This window comes from Populus alba, chromosome 1 (genome assembly GCF_005239225.2).
Source record: "Populus alba chromosome 1, ASM523922v2, whole genome shotgun sequence".
In the NCBI taxonomy this organism is placed as follows: Eukaryota; Viridiplantae; Streptophyta; class Magnoliopsida; order Malpighiales; family Salicaceae; genus Populus; species Populus alba.
In genome coordinates, this window is record NC_133284.1 from 6,252,705 (window position 1) to 6,272,037 (window position 19,333).

Consider the following 19,333-nt stretch of genomic DNA (forward strand, 5'->3'; position numbering starts at 1 on the left):
ATATCCTTACATGTATATTTTTCTAGATTAACATTTATTAACACAGAATTCTCTAGCAACTTTTCAGCACAATAAAGATTTTTCTTTGACGGTTAAAAACACGTTGCTAACGTTTATATCTTTTATAGCATTCTAAGAAAATTGAAAAAAAGATTGACCCGTTGGTATCGCTAGCAAGCTGACAAAGGCCAAAATTGAGATGAAAAGGCACAGAAGGAGACATCAGCAAGTTATAATCATGTACTCTTTTTTATATATATAATTAATGGGGTGTTTGCATCAGCTTCTATTTACCTCGACTAATTTTACGAGTTTTAAAATTAATAATTATATAAATTTTTAATAATTATCATATTAACAATTATAGGACTCGAATTTAAAAAAAATTAAAAAAAAAAACCAAACATCTTCATCCTAAATTTTTGCCACCAGAAATTATGTCATGTACTTGATCCGGAAGCAGTTGATCAATGGATTAAATTACGACAGTAATGATAATGAAATGCAAAAGTACAAAATAGTGAAGAAAAAAATTAACAAAAAGCATTAAATGAAATGCAGTCAATTTAATGTAGCATTTTTGTAGTTTCTTTGTTGCTAATATAAGACCATACTCTTTGTAGGTTTTTTTTGTTGCACATTGAACAAAATCCAGCGAAGTTTCTTTGGTGGGTCTAATATTTTTACTACAAATCTTGAGTTCGGGGGTGATTAGAAATGTAATAGAATTTGTTTTTTTAAATGTATTTTTTACTTGTAAACATATTTAAATAATATCATATTATTTTAATATTAATATATTAAAACGATTCAAAAACACTAAAAAATATAATTTAAATAAAAAATAATTCTTGAAAAGTAGATTTAACCTCAAAACCAAACACCTTTTTAAAAGCATTTTAAGAATATAGTAATAATTATTTTTTCAAAGTATTTTTATTTTAGAAATAAATCAAAATAATTTTTTTTAATTTTATTTTTAATATATAATGATATAAAAATACTAAAAAGTAATTTGAAGTAAAAAGAAACAGATTATAAAAAAAAACAGATTGAAACTCAAATTTTGATATCATCTGCCAGTGAATGTAAACATTCTAATCAAACAAACTGCTAGGACTCTAGTAAATGGCTATTTTGACCCAACTAATCTACGTACGTAGGTTGCTGGAATCTGGAGACGTGACAGGGCAACACGTGCTTTGCGAGAAGCTTTTGAGGAAACTGGTTTCCTTTCCTCTTCTTCGGTTGGCTGCATGCATCAGTTATTTAATTCTACGAAGAAGACAGAGGAGGAAAGAGAAAGCTTCACTGAATTCTTCCATATTTTTTTACCTTACACGGTTTTTTTTTTTTTTTTTTGTGGCTCAAACTTGCAATCAGAGTTATAGCCACAAGAAAGCCCTCACTAGAATAAACCAATGTACAAATACACAGTGGCCTGACCTAAACCCTCTCAGCTCCACCACAAAAGTAACAAAACAAGCTGATTAAACAAAACAGATTACATAACCTTTCCTTCTTCACCAGGGGGGCATTTACCGATACAAGCTTGAGCAGCTAATTTTGCTGAGATGCCCCTGGGGCAGGCATGCCAACCTACCACTCTACTCTATTTCAAACACTGCTTACATCTTCAATGGAGAACCAGCTCTTAGACTTACAAAATATACTTACCAAAAAAGCATAATATCAAAGCCAATTTATGTTCAATTCTCCAGCTTCATTGTAATCACCAATTAAATATTAAATATATTACTATTTCGAGCATGTCAGCCATTTGAGTCTGATAATAGAGCAAGGACCTCACTCTCATCAAATTTGGACTCTACTGCAAGCTCAAGTGGGGTTTTATCTTTGCCATTGACAGCTCGTGGATCTGCTCCCCTGCAAATGCATTAGGACCATTTAATAGAGCATTTCATGGATGTTAATATCTTTTGCTTTGCTTGAGTGGGGCATATGATAAGGGGGGGATGGACAGAGCCATGAGGATATTAATGACGATAAACAGGAAACTGTGTGCACAGCACATGCCTAATGAAATCATGACCATCATGAACCAGTAATATTCACCTTGTGAGGAGCATTTTTGCAAGCGCAGCTCTGCCTCTAAGAATACAACGGTGGAGTGGCGTCTGACCTCCCAAATCAGTTGAGTTTATATTCGCACCATACTGTAAGAGAATTTCTAGCATGCCAATGTCAGCAGTTTCACAAGCGAGGTGAAGCAAGGTACACCCATCTACATCCTCCAAGGTCTGGCCTTCAGTTGAACCTGGAAAGTTTAAGGAGATGGTGGAAGACCTATCCAACGAATTCCCTGTTGAGTAGCTAGAGCAGCCATTGTCAGGGTTGGCCAGCTCTTGCAATAGCATTGTTTTAGCAAGTGTCGGGGAAGAGCTACAAGATGCTGGCTCATACACAGCACTGACATCTGTTTCGTGATTAACAATAAGCCGGTATACAGCCTTCTTGTCATTAGCACGAACAGCTTCCCAGATTTGTTGTGCCACTGATCGAGTATTTTGGTGGTCTCTTGGCTTGCGAACAAATGCCTTTTCCGCATACTGTCAACCAAAGGAAACAAACATTTCATCTCCAACATGCCCTCGTCAGTTTTAAAAATCAAGCAAGCATCTCCATAATAATAAAGAGAAAAAACCATGAGCAATTATCTGCAACTAAATAAAAAGAGATTCTAAGAGTGAAAAATAAGGGGAGTTTATTAGTTAAACCTTTGCATGGATAAACTTCTCCTTTATTGATATAGAGTCAGCAGGATTGGGTTTGCTGATAAAAAGCAGCTGCGGTTTATCCGACTTGAATGAGCTTCATCAGCAGAACATTCATGAATATTAGCAACATCTAATAAAACTAAATATGTTAGCAACATATTTAATTCGATCATGATTAGGTCCTTTACCCTGAGGGGATGAGTTCAGCCTGCAAGGCACTTCTTGACTGCAATAATTCCTCCCAGACTGAGTTAGCAAAGGTATTTCCGAGAGACTGGAACAAACTTATGACCGAAGGCTCCCACACCTTGACATCAAGTGTAAGTGACCTTACCTGCAATTACATTCAACAGAAGATTAATAGTCTGACAGATAAACAGGCAGTACTAATATCACTACTAGGTCAGGGATTTAATAATGGACATAACCAGAACACCTCCAAGAACAGTATCGTTCATAACAATTAACATATACCCAAACATAAAGAAGCGTTGCCAATTTATTTTCAGACAAAGAAAAAGGAGATAGATGCTTAGGCCCAGCATAATAGGACAATCTTCTGGTGGTTGATAAAAACAAAAGTGAAAAACAGTAGCACTTAAGAAGTTGATCAAGTTATGCTAAAACCTGTCCACCTAGCAAAAATCCTTCAGGCTCCCGAGTGGTTTGAATGAAAGGAACCGGGCGACAAACTGCCTATTTTATTTAATGATTATTGTAACTGCTCAAAGTAGATTTCACATATACTGGTCTCTACATTGATGTCCAATAGATGTTTGATACCACCCACATTCTTGCAACATTAACAGCATAATATATATTAAGAAACATGGTTTGAAAAGCAATGCTGTGAAAACATCAAATAATTATAACTTGGAAACAATTTTACCTTTGATATATGCACACCAAGATTACGGTGAACACCAGAACATTCAATGCAAACAAGAACTCCAAGATTTAAAGATGCCCAATCTGGTTCAGGGGCACCACAATCAGCACACTTATCATTTCCACAAACTCTTTGCAACACATCAATCGGCTTCTCTGCACTGGCTCGCTGCTGTTGTGAACTTCTCAATGCTCGTTCATGTAAAGCGGCAAGGCTCCTCTCAGATGTATATTCATCGACAGCAGAAGGATCAAAATCAGTACTTTCAAATGAACTACTCTCACTGGCAGACCGATGATGACCGCTTCCCAGGGGACTAGCCGAGAGACACTGAAATTTAACAAAACTACACTCATAAAAAAACTCTTATGATAATTAAATGTCAATAATGCTCTGAATAATTACCCTCTCAGGTGCTTGAGAGCTAAGTAGTGAAGCAATAACCCCAGTTATCTTTTCAATCCAATCCATTTGATCCAGTGCACTCTCTGCCTGCACTGACAAGCATAAATAAGCATTGTTAAGAATCTATTGCAGAAAAGAACCCTCAATTACACGTCATATTATCCATCTCCGCCAGATATCAACGATGGAGATTATATTTCAAATGCGAGGTAGCTTTTAAAGAAATCGCAAATACAAGATACCTTCCACATCATACCTGCAAAGTGTAGTTCTTTGTTGGTGAAATGATCCTGAAGCAAAATCGCAGATCTGACTGATCAGCATCAACTTTGATTGTTGATGTAAGAAGGTTCACGGTGTGATGAGCAACAGACTTTTCATCATGCACTCCACCATGATAGTGAGAAGACAGCCACCGACCCAACAATCCAGATCCAAGCTCAGAGCTATTCCTTTGACCAGAAAGTTGACCCCCAGAACCCTAAGAGAACATATCAAGCATGATGATAAAAACCCAAAGTATCAAGAACAGAATGAACTTCAAGCACTCTGCATGTAAACTTATTTTTCACATAAATTACTCACAGAAGGTTTGCTGCACTGTTTGCGATAGTAATAAAGCATTCCTCGGTTATCGAGAACAAAAAATCTTCTTTTCCAGTCACCTCTCAGGCTAGAGGATCGTTTTGACAGATAACCTTGTCTAATAGTTTGAACCTGAAAGTTTGCTTCTTGTTTTAGAAGATTTGCATGGGAAAAAATTGGTCCGTAAAAGAAGTTCCCTCACAGGCATAAGAACTCTAAATACCTTCCCCTTTGCAGCAGATTGCATAACAGCCTCTATCATTTTGTGTGAACTTCTACCAATGGCTTGTATACCATCTCCATTTGGAGATCCATTAGAACCATTGGAAGACCATCTACTCTCACGATCAATCTGCCTCTTGTACTCTTGCATCCTCTCATTGAGAGCTGCCTGCTCATAGTTAGACCTTTCTCTTGATTGTTGAGCATAAGTCAAAACCTACAAAACAAGAAGTGGTGTTGTGTATCCATAAGTCAAATATGCAAAAGCCTTAATACCATTCCTTTTCTTTTGTATTAATATTTATCCAAATGCCTCATAATTTTTTTTCTGTTCTTTTTTTCTTCTTTTTTACCGTTGTACTTGTCATGTGGCCATGTTTAATCCAGACCTTGTAGTTAGACATACAATACTAATGACACTTAGTAACTTCAGAAACGTTAGAAATTAATCAACTGAATTAATACCCATCAAACAAATTTAAGCACATAAATGCAAGTTGAATACTAGGATATTGGCTAGGCATTGAGACAACCAACACTGCTGAAGTTTTGCCTCTGTACACATCCTCATATTTGTTAATCTACTAACATTTACTTTTATTGAACAGGGCCTCTTACGGTAGGGGGTTTCAACACTAACCCTCCTCACCATTCCAACATTCCAAAAGTCTAATTTCCATACGAGCACAAGATTTTCAAGCTTCTAGGTTTGTCAGAGCTCATATTATTGTTGGTTGCTCCTGAGAAATGCCATCCACGGTGCTATGGTATTGAGGCCACTTTGCTGGACTGTTCATCCACAGGCCCACCCTATAGGATGCAAAGGGGAGGCCAATTGTTGACCAAGAAACTCTGTTACATCTCCTTTCATTACCCTCCCTCATCAGTCCTTGCTTAAAAGGCTAAGTCACTTGATGGCTAAAATCCAATGGAGCACTTTTGAATTACATGCCTAAATCCCCTTCTACTCTTTTTTTGGTTTCTCTCAAATTATAGGAAAAGTATGAACAACACAGTTTTCCTTAGCAAAATAATCAGATTTTAAGTATTTTGAATATAATGACGCAAATGTTGGAAGAGTTTGCACTGTAATCTATAAAAATACATAATAATAATAATAATAATAATAATAATAATACCTGATGAATGTATGGCTCCATTTGATGCAAAAGCTCATAGCCCTACAAGCAACAAACGTTTCTCATGAGCATATGTAAGTATGATAGAGATTAAAGCATGTTCACAAAGTACAGAAGTGCCACCATGTGTCCTACCTGTTTGAAGTAACGTAGATGGGCATCCATTGTCCCACTGACTGCTTCCAAAAATTCAAACCTCTTTTTTGCTTCGACATTAGAAATAGCAGTTACCTGGATGGAGTGAGCAGATTATAAAACCCAAGTTCTTGAAATATCAAAGCCTAAATGCTAATATTAACTGTACTATTTTAAAAGAAAAGAGAGAGAGAGAGATGCAGTGCCTAGTTTGGATTTTTTACTTACTAAATTAAAGCGAGCTTGCTCAAATGCAGCCCTTGCATTATGAAGCTCCTGGTATATATCAAAACTCGATTAGAAATATAAAATGGAGGATGTTCAAGATATCAGAATCGTAGATAAGAACTGCAGATGTATCAAAGTTCATAATACCTCCTCTAAAAGAGTAGCTATATCAGACCTCGTGCCTTTCCTCAGTGACAGAAACTTCTCACGAGCCTGTCACATACATGAACATTAACCATAAACAAAAACTTTTTTGCAAAAATTCAAATGTGGAACTTTCAAGACACCATCAAGCTACATTCTATATATTCACCCTATTATCAATGGACTCTCATTTTAAAACAGCTCAACAATTGCCAAACTCTAGTTATAGTGCATCTGCAAGTCATTAGAAGTTGCATGTTATAAATTAATGCAGCATCCATCCTATTGTGGATACTGCATAAATCAATTTCCAATTCCACAGCACAAGGTCCTATATGTGGCATGCCAAACCAAGTAAAGCTTCAGAACTACAAAGTCCAATTATCTTTGGATAATTAAAACCTCATCCTCCAAAGGGACACAAGGAAATATATACATTTCAATTTTTTTATGCGTGATGCAGAAGGTTTCATCTCAATTCCATTCAACATATTAAAATTTTTCAGCCTAAAGTTGTTCAATTCACTTGCATGCTGTGCTTGACTTCAATTACCTTTGAAGGTAATAAAGAAGAAAGGATATTGTTCTAGCTAGGGTTCTAGCTAGGGATAATACTAAAATTAACTGCAGCATAATTGGAATAGCTATGATTTCCTTAGACTTAACAAAGACCATTATAGGTTCATCCCAACGTTTCTGACATGTAGTCTACTTCAAAATTAATAATACTAGAAATCTAGAACAACTATTATTCTGTCAAATGCTAAAAGTTCATTCAATCATGCAAGAAATGGCTTCCACCAGAATGGCAAATTATTAAGAATCTTAAAATGAGGGAAGTACCTGGTCGTAAAGAAGGCTAGCCTTGTCAAAACGCTTCCTTGCTTCCTGAATCAATAGAAGATTTTTAAAGTAGCAATTAAAAAAACATCAATGAATTAGAGAACATTGAAGTGTAAAGACACCTAAAATGACCATCTAGGAAGATCTTCAGACCAGTGAAAACAAATTTGCAATTCTTGCAACAGGGAAACCATAAACCTCCTTAGGGATCTCACACTAATCAATAGTTAAAAGGAAAAAGTTGGAGAGAGAAGAGCAGAAAGTTGATGGTTACTAATAAATCTATCCTATCTGGTACAGTATTTATATTAAAAAATAAGGAAGAAACAAATCACGTCTCATCTTTGCAAAATTTATATTTTGCATGAGTTGCATGACATTCATTGACCATCATAAGTCAGACAAGAAATGTCATTTGGCAAAATTCTGTACCTTCACCTCATGCAAATCAATGTTGACATATTGTAGTAATCTGTCATTCAGCATGTGCTCAACCTGAAAAGAAAAGGGAACATTGCTTAGGTCACATCAGAGAACAAAACATTATTTTTCTAAATACAGGCAAGAAAATGATCCTGTTCTCCAAATAAGCTCAATAAATGTAACTATCATTATCAAAACTCTGTTTTCTATGCAGCATGGGTTCAAATACTCTATTCAAGAACAAGATCATTAGATGTCTATGCTTTGTCTGGCTTATTATCTAAGACTTACATTAGTGTGAAGTTTCCTACGAGATTTTATCCTCAAGAACAATTTCTATGAATGATCTTATTGTACTACACTATTTGAAATGTTATGTAAAAAGATGTCATTTTTCAAGGGCTCAATTGGGTTGTAATGAAAAAGAAGTGGGACCCGTAAGCAATAGTCTTGCCTTTGACAACAAACTTCTGCATATGAACATAAGTGCAGGAGTTGGAGCACAAGTGCCACAATTTTTTAAGTTCAATCAACTCAGCTTAAGCAATAACAATAAGAACAAAATCACTTTTAATTGTTGGGGTGTTAATGTGTGCCATGCATTCAAAGCAATAAATCAAAAAATTACCTGGGATCGGAGAACTTCCTTGTAAGTCCCAATTTCTCTCAAGGCTATGGTGAATTTGGTCATAACAGGGCCTGCATTAACAAACAGATGTTCAATCAATAATCTCAATAAACAGACTTAAAATTTCAATACTATACACATTGAATTAACTAATATCTTTAATTTCATATAATGTTGAATTCAACTACCAAGATTAACCACAGAAATTTTTACATGAGATTTTTTAGAAAAATAGATATTTTTCTATTATTTATTATGATGTTTTTCTAGTTTTTTCTCGTTTGAAGAGAATATTTTTCCTAGTTTATTTTTTCCTATTCAGTATTATTATTGAGGTTTCCTGGTTTTCTTTATAAAGAGTTGTAATAGCCTTTTGGCAGGTAGAAACAGATGATTAAAAATTGAATATTTTGGTTGTCTCCCATACTTATGGTGTTTTGGTATTTTAAAGTTTTGACTTCTAACAAACCTCTTATCCTTCGCTCCTATCTGTCAATTGATATCAGAGTCCAACGATCCTTAATGGTTATCTTGCTTTGTGTGTGGGAGGGGATAAGGATGTTCCCTCAAGGAAAACAATTCAGAAACTAGTAAGTTGTTTTCGTCTAAGTCAGTTATTGTCATTCGAAATCCTAGTGGTGGAGCCAAAAATATGACAACCTGCACAAAGGTGTTGTGCTAGGGGCATATGATGGGGTAGCCTATCAACCTATGCACAAAAGGATATTCTTGATGAAAGACAATTTTTAACCTCAAGGACAAGTTCCTTCCAAGCCTAGGAGACTGATATATGAATTTTTTTAGGAAAATAGATATTTTCTATTATTTATTATGATGCTTTTCTAAAAAAAAAATCTTATTTGACGGGAAATTTTTTCCTAGTTTATTTTTTTCCTATTCAGTATTATATTATTATTAATGTTTTCTAGTTTTTTTCTATATAAAATGTTGCAATAGCCTTTTAGCAAGTGGAGACGTAGATGAAAAAAAAATTGAATATTCTGGTTGTCTCCCTATACTTTGTAGTGTTTTTGGTTTGTGAGAGTTTTGACTTGTAACAAACCCTTATCCTCCACTCCCATCTGCATCACCGATTACAACATCCTACAAATTGAAATGGTGCTGCACTTTATAGGTAACAAAAATCAAGCAACTAAGAAGAAACAAATTTGGTGCTTACAACTCTCCAATGACAACAGAAAATAATTTTAATCCTCATCTAAGACAACTTATAAACATAATTTCCAATAAAATTACCTCCAAAAGCCAAACTAATAGGATCATTATGTCCTCCACCAAAAGTTTCTAAAGCACTGGCAAAACCAATGTCCCCATCATATGCCTCTCCAAGCCCTTCACTGCAAGTGAGTAAAAAAATGGCACAAAGGTAAATTCTTCACAAACTCAATGCCCATGACATCGCAAAGCCAGAGAAAGAAAAACAATGCAACTGCATATAATGCCAAACAGATGGGTGGTTTTAACTAACCAGAATATTGAGCAAACTTAACCATCTTAAAACGTATACATTGAGGTAACAGTTGTTTATCATTAAGTCAAGAGTCCTTTTGAGAAATTTCAGTATTTAGGATACCATGAAGTATGAGAAAAGAAACTCGGTTTCAGGCTTCACCTATGAATTTGCATTTTTAATTTAGGGAATCATATCATGCACTTCTGTCTATATCTAAATAATTGGGTTATAAAGCAAGAAAATCACATTCTTAAATCCCGAGCCCTGTAATGCACAGCTCCTTCTATCCCAGTCCACATGCAATAGTGCAACTAAAACTGAAAGAGTAGGGGGTAGTGTGCAGATACTCAAGTGATTGTCAACAGCTACTAGCTTATTACAGTGTCAACAGTTCTACAAATCAACATGCATGACACAAAAACAGCAGGCCTGCATTTACAGAGAGAAATTCAAGCTTGCTGGCAGATAATTAACTATCAAATTTTGTCTAAAACAATGACAAGATTTCTTTTCATTATAATATCATCATATGAGGAAATTCAAGCAAAAAACACAAAAAAAAAAAGAATGACAAGCCAAAATGAACTATAAAAGGCTTTCCATGTTTTTTCCAAATTGTATCTTTCACTGATTGGCAACAACAAAACAGCAATATACAAGGCTACAAGGAAATTCTAACCACGTCCTGGTGGAATAGAAAACTTCAATTCCCTAAAGATTTAGAATACTACGACTAGAAGCTTTTCTCTATATAATGTCAATCAGAGTAAAAACCAATACATAGATACATACGTATATTTTCTACATCCTTTGTAGAACTTTAAACTTCTCTCCCTCAATGATTCGGCATCTTCTTCCAGGGATTGCATCTGTTCCACAAAAGAAATGATCAAGAGCCCATTAAACTATGGAACAGGCAAATTGTTACGAATAAATTTGATAAGGAAAAAATAAATATTTCAGAGTGAGAAAAAAAAGTTTATAGACGGGAGACATGTGATAGTAGCGATTGAAAGGCTGAACTATTAATGCAGATCTAATTTCTCCTAAAAAATTGACAAATTACCAAAAATTTCAAGTGCAAACCTCACATGATCATATCCATTCCACAAGTAAAATTTCCTTCTCTAAAACAACAACAAATAATCAATCCGCTTTCCTTTAACTCCAAATTCCTTACATAGATAACCCAGTCATTAACAAAACAAATAAGTTAAACGTTCTGATTTATTTCCTAAACGGAATATTAAAGCAACGGAAAGAAGTCAAAGAAAAGAAGAAATAACGTCACTAGTGCATGTAGCTGGAAATTTTATTTCCTCACCTCTAAACAATCAATGAACAAAGCTTCAATTCCTTACAAAACAAAGCAGAGACAGAGAGAAGGAAAGAGTACTGACCTGCTTGCGAAACATAGGAGAGTCATCGAGCTTTGTGAAATGCATCTTTGAAACCTTGATTCTTCGAGATTAACTCTAATTACCATTCCAACAAATGCTCGATCGAACCAAATATCATCACAGTTGAACTGAGATCTTGCCTTCTTTCACTCCGATCCCAATCACCACTTCGTGAGAAAAAAATACTAATCAACCACTTTTGAGGGCTGTTATTTTCATGTAAGTTTTTTTATTTATGTATGGGTTTGCATATTCTAGTTGTTTTTAAGAACCCTAGGAGAGTGAACAAAAAAGGAAGAAAGAAACCCTAGAAGAGGCAAGAAAACATGAGATTGGTGCGTGTTTAAGGAAGTCTTGGAAATTGAGTGGATCGATTAAGCCACTTCCTTCATTCATTAAAACCTGGAATTGTCGAACGGACAGACACACACAATCAACAGCGCAAAAGCATAGATAAAAGAGTTTTAACACACCGAGAGAGACAGGGAGACAGAGAGAGAGACTTTCTTCTTCTTCTTTTTTATTTATTTTTGTTTTCGGTTTCTTTTTATTTTTCTTTTGGCCAAATTGGGACTTTGCTTTTCAGTTTTGCGAGCCAAATTTAGTGGAAAGATGGCGATTTTAGCAGAGTTCGAGGATTGATAAATCCCACTAAACAACGTCGTTTCAATCTTCAAATCCAACGGTGTCGTTTAATAGCTACCATTCCATTTGATTATATTAGAGTAATCAGAAACGGGCTGAGAGCTACTGACAGTGGTTACCTTTACACGGTCAGAAATGAACAAGGAAGCCCAGTTCCACCAACGCACTTACAGGAGCGTGTGTATTTGTCAACGGGTGAAGGAGCAAGCAACTAGCACGCGGGTAAGTTCGAGTGGCGGCTTTGCGCGTGGGTTTAAGGGCATCGAATCTGAGAGACGCTTCTGTCAGTCCCACTAAGCACTGGAAGTAGCGGGCCCCAGACAAATATTTCTCTCTTCTCTATTACCATGCTCGAGACAAAAGGAAAATGTTAGTCGCTACAACCCCTGTAAAGGAAAAGGAAAAGAAAAGCAGAAAAATATTTATTGCAGCACTTAAAAATATCTGACAGCGATATCACTTGCACCTTCCTCAATCCTCTGTCTTCAAAATGGAGAAAAATCCTTCATGAGGGACTGCTGGGACCAGTATACGACTGCTCAGTACACACGCCCACTGGATGCAGCATGTGTGTTTTCAGTGCTCCACTTGATGCAGCATGTGTGTTTTCAGTTGCTTGTGTACTGCTTTTGTTTTGAATGTTTTTTTATTTGAAAATATATTAAAATATTTTTTTATTTTAAAATTTATTTTTAATATTATCATATTAAAATAATCTAAAAATATATAATAAAAAATTCATACAAGAAAATTCAATTTTTTTAAAAACAATATAGTGTGACGATGTAAATAAACACAACCTTTGTAAATCCTAAAAAATCTCCAAGAAGTTGCTGCTAGTTTTTATTTTTAATGGATAAACCAGTCTGGTCTATACTAGTTAGATGGCTCGCACTAAACATGACCTTTGTTAATTTTTTTCTAACATAAAAAATATATTTTTAAATGACACTAGTATTTTTAAAGCAGCAAGAAAAATTTAAGATTAGGGTTATTAATTTGACTAGTTTAATAACTTAACTAATTTAATAATATGATTTTAAAAAAACATCAATAATAAACAAAACGAACAAAAAAATCAGCAATAACTAGTGATAGAAAATAAGTTGTCAATATTTTACCCAAAAGAAGAAGCAAAAAAAGTTTGATGAAGAGTTACCATCACTCCACTATAGATACTGCTCTACTATGAGAAATAGCTAACAGAGATGGCTATAGTGCCACTATAAAAGGCTACACGATGATAATGAAAAATGTTGCATGCACCATCAGAGCAGCGACTCGAAAAGTAAACCAAACAAAATATTATAAAGTGAGAAGTTAATGTTTATATTTAATGAAGTAATTTAATTTAACTTAAAAATAAAAAAATCTTTTAAAAAATCTAAATTTAATAAAGACAAAAAAAAAACACGAGATAACTAATGTTATTTTTTAAATAACTAAAAAATATCATATAAAGTGAATAAAAAAACATAGCCCAATCTCCCATTAAATAAATATTGAAGGATGAAGCTTGAAAAAAAAATCAAGCAAACTCAGGTAAATCCTGTAAACCTAGGTTAATCTCTTAAACTCGTAATCCATTAAATCATGCACCCAGGCTCAATAAAAAAAAAACATCATTTAAAGAAAATCAAGGAAAAATGGCAATAAAAAAATAAAAATCAAATTTGATAGGAAAAATAACTAAAATTGGATGAAATTGTTAAAAAAAACTCAATTTAAAAAAAAAACATCACAATTAAAACAATGAGGACCACATTTGACAAGTGAAAACATTAAAGGGGTGAGATTGAAAAAAAAAACTAGTTTCATAAATTATTACAAATAAAACAAATAGTGATCAAAAGAACATGAACCTAAAGAAAAAATAATTGAAGAATTGCTTTAAAAATATTAAGGGATAGGGTGGAAATCAAGGAGACAGGAAAAAAAAAATCTTTAGTACCGAACCAAACACTAGTCAACCACGCACATCGTTCAGATATGAAGAAGTTGCTAAGGCGATTCAAACGCCATCCTAAAAGTTAGTGTTTAGCTAACTGACGATCCTGGACGTGCTGTTCAAAACACACGACAACTATTCACGAGCTAATTCATGCAATGCCTGTTTTCTTAATAATGTTTATATTTGTTAAATTACTAGATAGCCCTTAAAAGCTAAATACAATGGGAAACCATAATGAAAAGATAAAAATACCTCTAGGCACCAGCTTTTTTATTTTATGGGTGATGTTACCATTTTAATGTTCAAGAAAATAAAAGGAGGAGAAAAAAACCTTTTTTTGCAAGTTTAATATTTTTTTTGTTTTTAAAGTTATTAACATCATTTTACCATGTAAAGGATATTGAAAAGACAAAAAAAGAAAATAGACAAAATCTACATTTTTTATTTATTTTTTGCTTTAAAGGTAATAATCGTTGCGCTAAAAAAATATGTACAGGTCAATTTGTCCTAAAACAATTAGTTAATCGAACCCCTAGAAAATATAATTTCACCTTACAACAAGCTTTGCTAGTTTTTTTTAAGAAAGATAAAATCATAAAAAACAATGTTTTAATCTATGTGTTTCTTTTGTGCCTCCAAAGTTTTTTTTTTAATGTTGTTATTCCTGAGGAGAAAAAAAACATGTATCCCCGTGTATAGATCAACATTTATTAATTAATTATTTATAAAAGAAGTCAAATAATTGTACCAAAAACACTTTGTTTAAAAGAGAATAAGGTGAAGATAATGGAACCACAAGAAATGAGAAAAATAAGTGATGATTTTCTAAAATCCAATATATACAAGAATGAAAGTTTTTTTAGTGTTGAGATAGAGGGTGCTCATATGTTCACATTAATATTCCTTTCTTCAAAGTTTAAGAAGTTGATGATTAGTTATAGAATATTCAACACTTACAGAGCATTCATTTTTTATGAGATTTAAGGACTCTTCGATGATAAAGTCAATTTTTTTTAATAAGATATTACAATAAATGATAGAATGAGCTTTAAAATTTTTAGAACAAAAGTGTTAGCTATTAAAAATGTATGGTATATGCTCTTTAAAAATAAAAGTATAAATAGAGAATAAGAAAAGTATTGTGAACACTTTGCTTTTGAACTTTGTTGTATTACTTTAATGAAGGAGTTGAAGTGTCATTTTCTCTTTATAACATTAATGAAAAATAAACATCTCTTACACAATATTAATAGGGGATAAATATCATTCGCACAACATTAATGAGGGATAAATGTATTTTACACAACATTAATGAGGGGTATACATCCCTTGTATAATATTAATATTGAAGGAAATATGACAGATTCTTTGGATACTTTCATACACTTAAAGATATAGGGAGATGATCATTATTGACTATTAACATTTCATGTTAAAAAAACCACGAGAATAAGTAAACAAACACATGTGACCCAACATTGGGTTTAAAAAAGTATCAACTATGTATGTATCGAGTTTGAAAGGATTTCAAACTCAAAGGTGATGGGTTTAACATCTTGCCAAACTCATACACACTTGGGTGCAACGAGTGGTTGAACCCAATAATGTTGAGTCCGACATCTTGTCGAACTTTCATGTACTTAGACTCAACACATAATTGAACCATAAGATATTGAATCTAACGTCTTGCTAGCCCCACATGTATCTGAGTTTAGTGCATAGTTGAACCGAAAAAAATTGAGTTTGATGTATTGTGAAATTCATATGCATTAGGGCTCAGCATGTAGCTAAACTTAAAGATATTGGGATAACAAACTCACACGCATTTTGACTTAATAAGTAGTTGAACCCAAAGAGATTGGGCTTGACACATTACAAGACCCGTATTGAGCTTAATATGTAGCTAAATCTAAGGATACTAGACCTAAAAGAAATGTTAGGCCTATATCACCTGGTCTTGGCATCCTATAAAGCCTAGATATGTTTAGTTGTTACATTGTCTCTAGCATTTTTAATCATGAATTTTTAAGCAAACATATCCAAAGGTATTTTAATCCATCAATAAGAGATGGTGTTTTGTCCCTCTTGTTTTAAAAGGGTTGAAATAGAGAGAATAAAAATAGTATTTGAAAACTATAAAAATTAGAAAGGAGAAAGGTTAATTAGAATTAAATCACAAGGTTGTCTATGAAAAAAATGAATAAGATGTAAATATAATGTTCGGTATAAGAGTGTGGTAAATATTGTTTTTCAAAGTGTTTTCTATTCTGAAATGTATTAAATTAAGATTTTATTTTTATTTTTTAAAATTTATTTTTGATATTAGCATATTAAAATAATTTAAAGTAAAACAAATTTAAATTTTTTAAAAAAACACAATTTAACAACACTCTTAGCCACATCCTTAATGAAGTAAGACAATCAATGCACTTTCCTCCTTGTTTGAATATTTTCTCTCCACGTTTCCTTTTTTAAAGTGAAAGGTGTTATTCTAAACTCCTGGCATGGTGTACATTGTCGGGGCATTTGTAAGTGTTTTAAATTGTGGATATAAATGATATATATTTTTTAAAATTTTTAATAACTTTAATGAATTGGATGTTAAAAATATTTTTTTAAAAATAAAAAAAATATATTATTGTAAAATATATAAAAAAAATTTAAAAATAAATCATTATCTCCTTCTCAAAAACCATATGCATCTACAATACCCACACCATCTAAAAGGAATTTCATCACACGAGGCTAGAGATAAAGGAACCTCCATGAATAAGATCACAGAACATGGAATTTCCATCAACAAAGGACTCCAATGCTACTGCTCGAACTGAAGCCCTTTAACATTATGGAATATTTGCTGAGAACCCCTTAGCTTTTTCAGGTCTGGCAGTTTTTCCAGGGAGGTTCAACAAATCAATGTCCACTGGTGAAATTTTAACTGCAGATCAATGTATATTCTCCCTTTCTCTCCTGGCTCCCCTTAAAATAAAAAAGAAATATCAGCTGCCGTCGGTGAAAGAATCATCGGCAACAACATCTTCACTTTTCTTCTGTTTTTTTCCCTTCCATTTCAACAAATCCTGATATAGTTTCTATATGATTCTAGATATGGTTTTTGTTTCTTAATGTATCCTCTTGTATTCATGATATGGTTTTATCTCCTGCTCGATGGGTTTATATATCATTTAAACAAAAAGTTTGCTATTATGCTTTGCTATTTTTTTTTTTAAATGACATTTTCTAACAATGATGAAAAGATAAATTTTTCATTAATAGAGCTATGTGATACAGCTTGTTACTCCCGTTAATAAAGATGGGGGGGGGGACTTGGAAGGGTATAAAATTCAGATATTTAAAAATGTGATTTAATCGTTTTTTTAAAATATTTTTTTTACTGAAATATATTAAAATGATATATATTTTTTTATTTTTTAAAAAATTATTTTTGAAATTAATATATCAACATGATCCAAAACATAAAAAAAAAAAAATTTTTAATAAAAAAAATTGAATTTTAGTGAAACCTATTTGCACATCTTTTTAAACAATAAAGTATGTCAATAATATGAACAATCATTTTATCAAAGAAGGGGAAAATATGCTTTCACAGTTCACACGGGGCCGGCCAGGGCGGCAATTTTCTTCGAGAAGGAAGAAAGGAGCACGAAAGAATAGAATTATAGACCAGCGACCAAGGATAGCTAGAGGTTTCTTAGAGGCTGTGTAACATTGTGTTTCAACCAGTGTTTTTATACATTTTAAAAATATATTTGATTTTAAAAAATATTAAATTAATAATTTTAATATTTTAATATTAAAAAATTATTTAATATTTTTTTAAAAAAAAAATGCTCTATTCTACAAACACATACTTGCACACTAAGATGAAAAGTGGCTGAAAAAAAAAAGGATTATAGAAAAACTTTGTGACGACAACAGCGGCCGGTGGTGTTTCTTTTTGACCACTTGCATTTCTTTTCTCTCCTTTTTCTACGCTCGTTCAAACAAATTTGCCAGGCGAAGCCTAGAAAACATGGGTGGCGCAATCTGCATCTTGCGTCGCGCTTTGTCACGGTACATGTCATACTAGGGCGAGTGGCAAAGATATATGCTGCAGCTTAATAGTTCATTTAATATCTTTAATATTAAATAATAAAAATAAAATAAAACAAAACAAAACAAAATATTATTTCAATAAACAATAATATATGAACAATAAGGGGAATACTATTCCAATAAAAAATATATTTAGATAAACAAGTACAATTATATTATACCATGCTTTCAAAACGTGACTAGAACTTTTGCGGTATTTTTTTTTTTCAATAATTATATATGAGATTATATTTTTTTTTAAAAAATGCATATAAATATTCTATTAGAATAAAATATATTATTTTTTCAATCTTTCATATTATTTTTTAAAATTATTTATATAAATATATAATATCATAAAAATAGTCAATGCGATATTTAAATAAATGAATAACAAGGGGGGAATCTTGGCTAAACAAATACATTTTTTTCTCCTGAATTTAAATCATTTAAATTTTATTTTATTTGCTTTAAATTTCTATTCAAATAATCATATTGTTAATTAAAAAAGTCATAGTATCGTCAATATAAAAATAGTACATAGAAAGAAAAATTGATCAGGGAAATATATTATTTACTTGAGAATTTAAATCATTAGAATCCCGCATCGATTCAAGCTTAGTTGCTGCGGCACGGTACTAGAAAAAAACAAAACTATAATGTTTATTTTTATTACAAGCTGAGGTTCAAATTCTGTCAGAGGTGAGATGGGTACCCAGAAATTTAGTGGCCATGACAATATACAACCGTTCAGTCTCGAATTTGTTGGGTCTATTGCTGGGAAGAAGAAGAAGAGGGAAGACTATCCTTGTTAATACGACAGCTGTCTTTATAATTAGTGTGGTGATTATGATTTAAAGTATTTTTTATTTTAAAAATATATTAAAATAATATATATTTTTTTAAAATTATTATTGATATTAATATATCAAAATAATTTTTAATAAAAAAATATTTAAAATTTTAAAAAACACATGCATACGCATTTCCAGACATAACCTACACCCTCTAGAATTGGACCTATGGACGATGCAACTTTCTCTGGGTCCAGTTTGGGTGCTAAGAATTTTGCAAGTGTTCATGCAATGCACCATGTGGAACAGCAATGGTGGTGACGTGAGGATTCTTCTTTGTTGGGGCCATGATGGCCTGTTAGAAAAAGCCTAGAAGCATATGACTTTAAGAATTAAGCCACCCTTGCCAAGACCAAAAACCACCCTAGTAGAGTTCCATGTCCAATTCTAATTATTATTTTAATAGTACACATCATTTAAATTTGAATGTATGAATTCATATTTTAATCATGGAGCTGGAATTTAAAAAATCCAAATCCCTTCAAATAGCATAGTGGATTCACAAGATTCTATAGGGGTTATTAAAAAAAAATAG

The 19,333-nt window shown here is 32.8% G+C and overlaps 1 protein-coding gene across 1 annotated transcript; it reads right to left on the reverse strand.

The window, feature by feature from the left end:
• Positions 1–1,291: 1,291 nt before the first annotated feature.
• Positions 1,292–11,863, reverse strand: LOC118042567 (ADP-ribosylation factor GTPase-activating protein AGD3). The gene is made up of 19 exons (XM_035050275.2): positions 11,254–11,863; positions 10,646–10,722; positions 9,637–9,737; positions 8,380–8,450; positions 7,761–7,823; positions 7,329–7,373; positions 6,489–6,554; positions 6,342–6,389; positions 6,114–6,209; positions 5,979–6,020; positions 4,841–5,056; positions 4,618–4,749; positions 4,289–4,513; positions 4,033–4,119; positions 3,628–3,957; positions 2,927–3,072; positions 2,739–2,832; positions 2,077–2,570; positions 1,292–1,887 (listed from the first exon to the last, which is right to left on the reverse strand). Exons 1-19 carry the CDS (start codon positions 11,296–11,298, stop codon positions 1,773–1,775), a joined length of 2,493 nt encoding a protein of 830 aa, XP_034906166.1. The 5' UTR covers positions 11,299–11,863; the 3' UTR covers positions 1,292–1,772.
• Between the last annotated feature and the right edge of the window lie 7,470 nt (positions 11,864–19,333).

Coding starts and splice junctions, on each gene's coding strand:
- LOC118042567 (XM_035050275.2), bottom strand. CDS start 11,298: ATGCATTTCACAAAGCTCGATGACTCTCCTATGTTTCGCAAGCAG. Junction 7,824..8,379: donor AGGAAGTTCTCCGATCCCAG/GTAATTTTTTGA, acceptor TTTTCTTTTCAG/GTTGAGCACATGCTGAATGA. Junction 6,021..6,113: donor ATCTACGTTACTTCAAACAG/GTAGGACACATG, acceptor TGTTGCTTGTAG/GGCTATGAGCTTTTGCATCA.